Source organism: Selaginella moellendorffii, unplaced genomic scaffold (genome assembly GCF_000143415.4).
Source record: "Selaginella moellendorffii unplaced genomic scaffold, v1.0 SELMOscaffold_0, whole genome shotgun sequence".
Lineage (NCBI taxonomy): Eukaryota > Viridiplantae > Streptophyta > Lycopodiopsida > Selaginellales > Selaginellaceae > Selaginella > Selaginella moellendorffii.
The window spans coordinates 6696829-6707270 of record NW_003314261.1 but is presented as its reverse complement, the minus strand read 5'-3'; the positions used below and the strand labels follow the sequence as shown (position 1 = coordinate 6707270).

At 43.1% G+C, this 10442-nt stretch overlaps 2 protein-coding genes across 4 annotated transcripts; one reads left to right on the top strand and one right to left on the bottom strand.

Annotated features, from left to right (window-relative positions):
* Positions 1-4249: 4249 nt before the first annotated feature.
* On the bottom strand, positions 4250-6303 carry LOC9633040 (methionine aminopeptidase 2B). Its single transcript, XM_002960621.2, has 12 exons — positions 6198-6303; positions 6019-6142; positions 5935-5968; positions 5770-5877; positions 5605-5704; positions 5400-5545; positions 5260-5348; positions 5107-5201; positions 4966-5062; positions 4770-4913; positions 4502-4719; positions 4250-4445 (listed from the first exon to the last, which is right to left on the bottom strand). The coding sequence occupies exons 1-12, from the start codon at positions 6258-6260 to the stop codon at positions 4335-4337; spliced, it is 1329 nt and encodes a 442-aa protein (XP_002960667.2). The 5' UTR covers positions 6261-6303; the 3' UTR covers positions 4250-4334.
* Positions 6304-6489: 186 nt separating this feature from the next.
* Positions 6490-7804, top strand: LOC9633039. 3 transcript variants are annotated; one of them, XM_024673859.1, is made up of 4 exons: positions 6490-6890; positions 6952-7025; positions 7086-7218; positions 7302-7804. In XM_024673859.1, exons 1-4 carry the CDS (start codon positions 6720-6722, stop codon positions 7305-7307), a joined length of 384 nt encoding a protein of 127 aa, XP_024529627.1. In that variant the 5' UTR covers positions 6490-6719; the 3' UTR covers positions 7308-7804. The 3 variants fall into 3 exon arrangements, with proteins under 3 accessions (XP_024529627.1, XP_024529634.1, XP_024529621.1); XM_024673866.1 differs by having other exon boundaries at positions 7284-7804; XM_024673853.1 differs by having other exon boundaries at positions 7086-7804.
* Positions 7805-10442: the final 2638 nt, after the last annotated feature.

Sequence of the window (10442 nt, the reverse complement as noted above, 5' to 3'; positions counted from 1 at the left end):
TTTGTCTTCAAAGGGAGATTATTCTTTCTCCCCAACATGGAATTTGCAGCACTCCCTTCCACAGGATCTCATGATACCACTCCAGCTCTGGCTCGGTGAGACAGCAGCTGCTGGGGACGGCAGGAGTGCCTCAGGAGCTCATGGATGGACCCTACACCACCCTCTTTCTGGTTGCTAAGAACCTGGATGGAAATTGGAAATATTGGAACAAGTCCGTTGGGATCAATTGGGGAAAGCTAGGGATTGAATCATGGGGCCAGGAGATGCGAGAGCACCCAATACCTGGGGATTCAGGTAGAAACTCACTTCAGTGCGGCACTGCAGGATGAAATGCTGCTCAAGAGGTTAGAATGGCAATCCAGAAATGGTCATCTAGGAAGCTTGGACTTCCAGCAGCTAAGTGCATCATTCTCCCTAGTATATGGTACCACATTTCTAGCTGGCCACCACACTTAGAAAAGTAAAAAGCATGGTGCACACTTATGTTGTAGGGTGGACAAAGGTACTGTGGTATTCTTGCAGCATGTCCATAAGTGTTGGGGTACCCATCATTGACTTAAGTTAAAAGCTATCAGCTCAATTTCCGAAATAAATTAGCAACTAAGACATGAAAAGGAGAAAATAATTGTTGTTGGCTTAAAAAGAAAGAAAACTCAAAAAATCCTTAAAATTCAAGCATAACATTTAGAATTTTGCATTTGGGCACACATATCTTTGCTTTTAGGATCTTTTTAATACTACAATGTAAATCTTTCACAAATTCACCCCAAAACCCAAGAAACTAAAGAATAAAGGGGAGGATTGACTATAAAGTAATCCTCCCTAGTGGAGTCACCAAATGTTGATAAGGGATTTTTTCAACAAATGAGGAAAACACTCTCTTATGCTCTAGAATCAAGTTTAAACATCTATTTTGCATGAACTTTGGAAAAAGGGGTATATCCCCCTTTGTTAGAATATCCTCTCAACAATAGAATATTCTAAAAAATCTCACTCTTTTGCTATATATATCCTAATGTTAGAGCTTAAAGGCCTTTCCACTAAGTCCCATTAACCTTTAAGACTATGTAACTATATATTTATCACTTAATCTTGGACTTGATCTTATACTTGGTCTTAAACAAGTCTTGGATTTAATCTCGAACTCGTTCTCAAATTTAGTCTCAAATTAGATCTCAGACTTTATCATAAATTTAATCTCGAACTTGGTTTTAGACTTGGTCTTGGATTTAACGTTACAACATTTGCCATGTATTAATCCTTCTTTTATCCCTTTCTAAAAACTCACTTATCAATCACTTCATACTTGTTTTTTAAGCACTTCTTTGCATTTTTTATTTTTTGAGTTGGAGTTTTGTGTTACGCTCATTAAACTTCCATTTTGGCCACTATCACATTATTCACCTTTGGCTCTACTTTAGAACTTAAAGATTTATGTCTTCTAACTCCTTCACCCATAGATGAAATTTAACGTCTTTATTGAATGATAACTTATTTTCTAAAGTAAGTCCATTATGGATTACTATTTGCTAATGGTTCAACACCAAAGGCTCATCATGCCTTGCATATCCTTTAAAGAGCATAGACCACCCAATTTAAGGACTCATTGAATCACTTGTGATGGTTCTTTCACTTTTTTAGTTTAGATCCCGCTAAACTTATTAGAAACACCTTTTATATCTTAATCTTGTTACTCATTCTAGAGTAATCTTAAACTATATCAATGTATGGATTGTCATTTGGAATTTTAATATAGACTTCTTATCCCAATTTGTAAGTGTCTTCAACACTTCCATTAGACATTTTTGTTGTGAAAACTCTACTTTCTTATCCTAAGGAGTTTTTTACTTGAGGACATCATATATTTCTTTTTAATCTCGTAAGTTCCACTTATCCATAATTTATATTAAAGTTACTTATGGCTCTATCATTTGGCTATATTGCCACTTCATTTTTGGAGTTTTCACATTTCACAAAATTAAAGGACTTGAGAATGCTATCCCTTAGAATTCTATTACCTTTCCCATAATCCATTAGCATCCATCCTATGTTAGTTGTTTGCCTAACTCATAATTTGGAATCACTCCAACAATTCCCAAAATTTTATTGGCCATTGGTATTTTGCTCATATCTTCTAATTGTTGCATCAAATAATATAGGATTGCTACTTCCATATTTGGGGTATCATTTTTATTTCATAACAAAAGCTCTACTTTGGCATATTCACCCCTAGTAAATCTTATCATCATTTTCCATTGTGGATACAATTATAGCCCAATTTTGTAACTCTCCCATGGGTGTGGATGCCAAAGAACCCTAATCAATCGAGCTTCTAGGTAGATAGGTAGGAAATATTTTCATGGCGGAGTTGCATAGCCATGCTTTCCATGCAGATTCCTCAGCAACCAAGAGCATCACAATCAGGCTTCCATTCCTCGCTATTATACTGTTCACGATTCTTATGATTGGGCATCTTGTGAAACAGAGAAATCCCAGTAGGCATTCTTGCCCTCTTTTCCTTCTCACTTCCTCCTTCGTACATGCCTCAAATCTTCTCCTTGACGTGTGGCTTACGACATGCTAGCAAAGAATGCCAACAACCTCTGACTCTTCTTAGCGATTAAGCTTGTGAAATTTTCCTTGGAGACTACTTTCTTGGACTCATAATACCATTGTATTGTCATAGATCATTTCACCTTAGGTCCACTTAATAAATTAGAAAATATGTTCCTTAATTTAATAAAGAACTTATTCTTGATTAGCAATAAGATCATCTAGTGATCCCATATAGATTTCTCATGAGTTGTTGACTAACTACAAGAGCATCCCCCATACTTAGCAAGTCAACCCTTCTAACCAAAGGTTCGTAACAACCAAGATTGTGTGTCTCCATCCCATTTACCACATTCTTCTGTTGAACTTTCATATAAATATATTAACTATATCCTTTATTTTTAAGGTCCTCTTTATTAAGAATCCATCATTGAGTGTTATCATATTCCAAATTAAATGCCTTCCAAGCATTAAAAGGTTGGGATTTTAAACCCAACCTCCACATATGCATCTACAAATGATATCACATAAGATGGTTAGTGTAACTTTTTATATCAGTGTACCAAACTTATATTAATACTAATTAATGTTTCTTTCATATACCTAAACTCTAGGGGGTCCCTATAGAATAAGGACTCCAATAGAACCAATATGACCAAGAAATGCTAGTGTGACCGAAGAAGGCTATATTCATATGGTAGATGATGATACAAATATTTAAGAGTTTAAACTAAAAGTGAATATAGATAACAAATGAAATGATTTAGTGAAATGTTTAAAAGCCAACTATAACTCCTCCAAAAGATGAAATAGTCAATACTCTCAATCCAAGTGTGGGTAACATTACCTATTTGGATACCTTAATGGTTTATTAAAACACCACTCTAGCCATATAACCAACTCTCAATGCAAAGAGATCTTGCTATAGTCTAGCCAGTGTTGGAAGACCAAGTAGTTGTCACTGGCAAGGACAGCACAAGCACTTGGTGCTGACTTTACTCTTGGCTCAGTGTTCACCACCTAGGACATCCAGGAACACTACAGCTTCTTTGCCTTCACTCTCATGTTCCTGCTCACGTCCACCAGTGAGTCATTGCCGATGTTTCTTGCGGAGCACCAGGTCCTCAAGTGTGAAACTTCTAGGGGAACATACAGGGTCTTGTCATATGTGATTGCCAACATGGTCATGTTCTGCTTATGCTTTCTTCTTTCGTCTTCTTGCTCCTGTATACATACAGTACTGGCCGAGTCTGGCCTAGAGCATTTCAGCAAGTGGATGAACCTGGGCGTTACGGCAATTTTCGTTATCGTCTACAGACTTCACGCTTACCTTGTACTTCGGTTTAAGCACCGGCATGAACAACAGTAGTTAAATCAATAAGAATGAAGTACTTCCAACATACCTGTTAGTAACGGATCTTCTCTGTTTAACTGTTTATCTGTCAAGCAAGGAGCAAGTGTCTAAAACTTTCAAAGTTCATGATGGCATAATCCCACGATCCCAGGCTTTTGCTTTCTCACTCAACCCCAGAAACACCTGTTAGAGATGCATTGAAGAAACAGTTGCTGTCAGGCTGCCTTAAATTAACTGCAGTTAACACAAAGATTGCCTGATCAGAAAATGTCCGTAATGAAAAAACAAAATTTACCATATAGCAGGAGCAGCCGAAACTCGATCAACCAAATGCTCGAGCAATTATATAACTTTTCATCCGGAAACTTTATTTAACCTGGAACGGTTACTGTACAAAGAGCAACGTCTACACGATGGCATCTCCCGTTCAATAATCATTGCCCCTGGACAATACCTCTTTGCACGTTGGCCGAAGTAGGACCGTGTGCTCAAATTGAGCAACGTAGCTACCCTTGATATCGCATGCGGGTGGACATGGCTGTAAGAAATCACGTACTTAGTGATAGCATAACCATAAGGAAAACGTCGACTTACCTGGACAATGCCAGCGTCACACAGATTTTTCAAAGCCATCAAGTATTTCGTCTCACCCAGCCTATCCAGATACCGACGACAAAAAGCCAGCGTTGAAAAGTTTTTGTCGATGGTTGCCAGCAGCTGCTTTGCCCGTGGCAGCCTCAAAGGAACATGACCGACGTCAAAATCCTTCATGTAGTGACTGCATTCTAAACCGTCTCTCACATAGCCTTTCCCTGCAAAAACAGTTGTCAACAAAGTATGGCGACCAACTAAAATTGCAAACCAGTGGAGCCAAAAGTCTCGATGGCATAAAATTCTCCTTCTTCCATTTTTGTTTGTTCTCCTCCTTTGACATTAAGAACAGATTTAGCTGCATGTATTTGATATTGTTCTATGCTGTGACCATTCAAATTTCTTATACTTTTCACTGTACATTCAAAATAAAATTGTTATACGAAACATAAGACATGAACGTTTACCTTGAAAAGTTTTGCCATTTATCTCAACTTCATAAGACTCCATTACCTCTTGAATAGCAGCACCAACGTCACAAAGCCTCACATCGATACCCGTTTCCTAGAAATGCACGTTAAATGAAGGATAAATTTGCAAATACGTACCCGAATACCAGTGTTCGTTGCTTCTCGCGCAGCCTCCAAAAGAGGATCGAACATGGGATTGAAGGCAAGTGTAAACGCGGAATCGATTATACGCCCTGAATAATACATTTGAAAACTTAGGTTTTGCAAAAAGAAAAACAAAAAGAAACAAACCTTCGATATGCGTTCCGAAATCCAGCTTCATAACATCATACTGAAGTACTGTTTTGTCTCCAGCATTTGGTGTCCAGTGCGCAGCTACCCTGAGCCACAAAAATATTTACAAAATTTTATCAAGATACTATGCGCAGTACCAATTTAAAGAGCAGCCAGTTGGAAATGCAATTCCCGCATGCAATCCATTTTCAGATATAAGTTTTCGCACCATGTTTTCTAGTGTTTCGCAAATATCGACCATTGCAACGCCGGGCTTTGCGTACTTGCGAATGTAATTCCGCACCTAGGAAAGAAATTTTAAAATTTTGCGTCGCATTTTTTTTTTATTAAAAAAAAAGGTACCTGACGATGAACTTCTGCGGCCTGACGAACTTCATTATATATGGGCTTCTCTAGCCTTTCCAATTCTCTTTTTTCTTCCGATGTTTCTCTCCAGAGGTTGCTGTCACGTAGAAGAACACGAAGACCGCATAAATCATTAGTGAGGAAGTCAGTCGATTGTCTTACTCATCCTTGTAGTGCTGTATCTCTCCGACTGGAAACTCTCCGGATGGGAAGAGATCAGCTACAGCCACTGATGGAGGATCTGCCTGCTCAGTCGCTGCTTTCTTCTTCCTGATAAAATGTTTAAGCATCAGTAAACAAACACCCCAGTGTAGTGATTTAACGTACTTGGATTTCTTCTTCTTCTTCTTTGTTGCTTCAGCTGAAAGCGAAGAGAAAGTGAAAAAGGAATGAGCTCGGAGCTTTCCTTACCGGATTCATTTTCGGGCTGATTCTCATCTTCGTCGTCTTCCTTATCACCAGCTAGAGCAGCGACAACGGCAGCAGCACCGCTCTTCTTCTTCTTCTTCTTCTTTTTCTTGGCTGCGACGGCATCCTGCGCCAAAATATCGCATCAAAATCCAAGAAACAACGCACAGGATTTGGCATACCGGTCCAGCGCCTGGATCCACGACCTCCTCAGCAGCATCGTCTGGCGCATTCTCATCCCCCATTGCCGGCCTAAAACCTAAGATTGAGGTCAACAATATCGTGCTTGAAACAAGGTGTTTGTATGAGCCACGGCAAAGCACCCGCATTTCTCTCTCATGACCGTTGCCATTAGAAATGACGAAAGAAGGCATCAACGGCCGGGATTCGGTTCTTTCTACTCGACGGACCGCCGCGATGCTGCCAAGTCGACAAAAGCGACGAAGAGCCAGAAAGGGCATGGTCACACGAAGCTCTTAGCGAGGGATTAGGGTATTGGCGCAGGGCTAGCGTGGGAGCGCCGAGGCTTCGGTACCGCCGGAGCTCTGTTTTTTCGTCGGCATTCCATTGCCAGATCTCGAGCGATCACTCGCTGGATCAAGAAATGGCTCCGATCGTCTGCTTGCGCATCGAAAGTACTCTATGAGTCTCACATTGCCCGGATTCTTGGGGATTCAGGGTTTTGCTTGAGATTTTAATGGGACATGGCAATGCTGGTGCGCTGGAGCTTGAAGAGCAGGCAGGATTCTGGGGAAGATGCAGCCATGGACGATGTTGCGATCATTCGGGAGATTTTGACTGTCACCCATGTATCAGTCGTAGCGCAGTTGCAGTGGAGAAACTGCAAAGTCTTTTGCGATCGACTCACAGCTCATGTAAGTTGTAGCTCTATTGAGAACAGAGGAGAGAAATTGATTTTAACCATCGCTACCACAGACAGCACGGCTTGAGAAAGCTGAGGAGCTCGCCAAAAATTTTCAAGCTTTCAAGGAGGGGATTTACGAAGTCTGGTATGAAATTTGACCCGTTTTCTTTTCTGTTTTTTCTTTCCCTGACGCGACGCAATGCAGTAAAAACACGGCTAAAGAGTGCAAAGATTTCACCGAGGTCGAGGTCCAAAAGCAGGCTGAGAAGCTCGATACGCATGTTAAAGTCACCGGAGATCGTATCAACGCTGTTCAAAAAGGCAATGCTTCGTACTTGGTGAGTGGAACTTGACAGAAGCTTTCATTGCAAGATGGAAGAAAATTCCGTAAACATCAAGACAGTGACTGGGGATTTGGCAGAATTGAAGGCAGCCGTCGAGTCTCTTCCCAAAAGAGTTGAAGATTTAGAGGGAGGAGTCCAGAACTTGACTGCGGTCAGTTCAGAGCTGCAAACCAAAGTCAAGGAGCAGGACGAAACAATAAGGAAACAGGGTGAAAACTTCCAGTCACAGTTTGAGCAGCATGTAGTGGAAATGACGGGGGCAGTGCGAGTTATGACAGAAGAAATAGAGTCTTTACAAGCTGATGTTCTGGACCAGTGGAAGGCTGCAAAGTTTGGAAAATCAAGTATTCACGGGTACAACGGGGTTACTGCTTCAGGTAAACTATGTGGTTGCGGGTAAACTATGTTGTTGTTGGGCAGGCAGGCCTAATCGAGGAGGACCTGGTTGTGCTTGATCCTGCCGCTACCCCTGTCGGTTCGGGTTGTAAGTGGGGCGATAGTATTGGTATCCACCTTGGTTGTAGCTGCCTTGTCGATTGTAGAAATCACGATTGTTGTAATTGTAGTCGCGGTTGTTGTAGTAGTTGTAATCGCGAGGAGGTCTGTTGTAGCGATCATCCTGATAGTAGTGGCGACGAGGTGGGCCATTCCATGGACGTGGATAGTAGTTTTGCCGAGGTGGTGGTCCTCTCCACTCGTTCTTGTACGGCGGTGGTGGACCTTGCTGGTAATACATGCGACGGTCGTTGAAACCCATTTGTCGAGGTGGTCGAGGAGGAGGAGGTTGAAAAGTAGAAACTTGATTAACTCGAGGGGCTGGGTTAGAACGGTATACCTTTGCATCATGACCATTTTTCCTGCAAAGTTGACATGTAGCAAGTTGAAGCTTGCATTGATGAGCTGAGTGTCCCTCATTCTTGCAAGTTGTGCACCATACGTTTGTGCGTAGATTGGATTCGTCAGCAAGAGCTTCGGCGTTGAGCTTCTTGACAAGCCTGTCCTGTTTAGTGTTCTCCTTCAACCGTCTGTGTGAGGGAGTGTCATCATCATCACTACTGGTGTCGCCATCGCCAAAGCTGGCGTTTTTCTTGCGGAGTTCCACCGTCGTCATACGGTCAGCGACATTGGTGTACTTGGTTTCCGCAAGGAAGGCTGCCGCCTTGCGAAGACTCTTGCGAAGGCCTTGAATGTACCATCGTGTAAGAAGACTATCGATTGGTCTCGTTGGAAGTTTGTTGACGTATTTGGTGTAGCGAATGCTGTAGTCGGAAACGTCTTCATTCGATTTCTGCCTGATAGTCTGCAGTTTGTCGAGGTACTGCTCCTCTGTGGTAGCTGACTTGAACTCGGTTTGAAAGTCTTGGTAGAGTTCATCAATGATCCTGGATGATGGTTGCTGGCTGTACCAGTCCAAGGCACGTCCTTTGAGTGTGTAGCCGAAAATGTTGCGGGCGTTGTGTTCATCGCCATTGGTGACGACAACTCCTTTGAAGAAATGTACGTGTTTCTCTGGATTTTCTTCCCGAAGACCACTGAATGCGGGGTAGGAGATGACTTTGCCAATGGCAGTACCGGATATATAGAGTGTCATCGTGCCTAATCGTGGGGAAGGACGTTGTATTTCACCAAAAAGAGCTGCTAGATCGCTGCCTGAAACTTGTGTGTCGAGGCCAGAAGAATGAGTCTTGGTCTGATGTTGAAGGTGTGCCTGATTGTTGTCAGGCAAAGGTTGATTGTCAGGCGAGTCTTGAATGTAGAGCAAAGGTCGTAAATCAGGCGCTGCCTGATAGTCGCCGAAGATATTGTCTGGCTCGGGTGCTGATGGAGAATTGTGGTGATGATCTAATGTAAATGTTGTTGGCGATTCGTGGTCGCGATGATTGAAGAAGTCCAATGCTATGTCGGAAGTGGTCTGGTTGCTGGGGTTGCCTTCCTCCAATTGCTGATGACGTTACTCCACTCAATACTATGAGCGAAGCGATTTTGTTGTAATTCGGTGTCGGCAGTAACAGGTGCTGATGAAGGTGTTGAGTAGGCAGAAGGCTGTGCTGGTGCACTCAGCGAAGGATGAATTGCCGATTGTGGTGTGTGCCAGGTCGAAGTCTCTGGCTGTCGTTGCTCTTGATGAATTGTTTGCTGGGGCGGCGGTGTAGTAACCGTCACGGAGTCAAACGGGCTCGGTGGAGTCTCTCTTGGAGGTGTTTGATAAGCGAAGTAACTGTTGATCAAGTCTTCGATGTGTGCAGCATTGTCGGTTGTTAGTTGCCACCGTAAAAGCTGCCTGATTTCGAGTTGGGTCGGGGGTATGTTTCGTCCCTCTAACCGTTGTTGTTGCTCCCGCGTGTGCTCGAGGTTGCGGAGCTCCCGGGCAAAGTATCTCTGGGAACGCTCTATGTTCTATATCCTCTTTGTCTGGATGTCGTGTCCATACATACGATCATGTGTCGCATGCTGCTTGTCAACGGTTGATGGTGGTTGGTGATGTAATTAAAAGAAAAACAAATCAGGGAAAATCAGGCAGAGGAAGGAATTCCTGCTTGACATCCTGGCAAGATGGAGTAGAAACTGATGCATTCGTTGCAGAGGAGGTGCTAGTGGGAGTCCATGGGAAGACTGGGCTACAAACTCGCCACATCAAGCCTGAGCATCGTCTGCAAGTGCAGCTTGTTGCAGACATATTGGAGCTCCGCGTTTCTCACATACTTCTGCTAGTATGATCTTGTCAGTTATGTACGTCGAGCTCAACAACAACAAACCCCCTAAACCTCGCAGCGTATCTTCACACCAAGCCTCATGTTACGCTTTGCGAGCTCTACAACAAGTAGAAGGATCGCAAGCCTGCTTCAACTCGAATTTTTCCGATTCTGCAGCGACTTCATCAATACAATCTTCTGCAAAATCTCGTTTTGCATCGACTGCCTCTACAGACTGCTGTTGTGAATCCCGATGGCAGCTTTACCGTCGTTGCCCCTTCGCCATCATCTTCGACACGTCGCCGCAAGGAGCGCGCGAAGAAGGCACATGAAGATCCTCTGCTATCAAAAGCCCGCGAAGCCAGGTAGCACCGACGACCAACGTCTCCAGTTGTCATCGAGCACGATGGCTCCGACAGCGAACCAATTCCTGCGTCTCCATCAACTTCATCACAGCTTCACGTGCACCCGAGCAGCATTCCTTCTGCCCCAACAATTCGTCAGGCAACGCCAGCGCAGGCGCAG

What these genes read in the sequence shown, in the direction of transcription:
- LOC9633040 (XM_002960621.2), bottom strand. Translation starts at nt 6,260, where the DNA reads ATGGGGGATGAGAATGCGCCAGACGATGCTGCTGAGGAGGTCGTGGAT. An exon ending in TCAGCCCGAAAATGAATCCG is followed by an intron (nt 5,969 to 6,018) that starts GTAAGGAAAGCT and finishes CTTCGCTTTCAG; the next exon opens with CTGAAGCAACAAAGAAGAAG. An exon ending in CCGCAGAAGTTCATCGTCAG is followed by an intron (nt 5,546 to 5,604) that starts GTACCTTTTTTT and finishes TTTCTTTCCTAG; the next exon opens with GTGCGGAATTACATTCGCAA.
- LOC9633039 (XM_024673853.1), top strand. Translation starts at nt 6,720, where the DNA reads ATGGCAATGCTGGTGCGCTGGAGCTTGAAGAGCAGGCAGGATTCTGGG. An exon ending in GCGATCGACTCACAGCTCAT is followed by an intron (nt 6,891 to 6,951) that starts GTAAGTTGTAGC and finishes TCGCTACCACAG; the next exon opens with ACAGCACGGCTTGAGAAAGC. An exon ending in GAGGGGATTTACGAAGTCTG is followed by an intron (nt 7,026 to 7,085) that starts GTATGAAATTTG and finishes GACGCAATGCAG; the next exon opens with TAAAAACACGGCTAAAGAGT.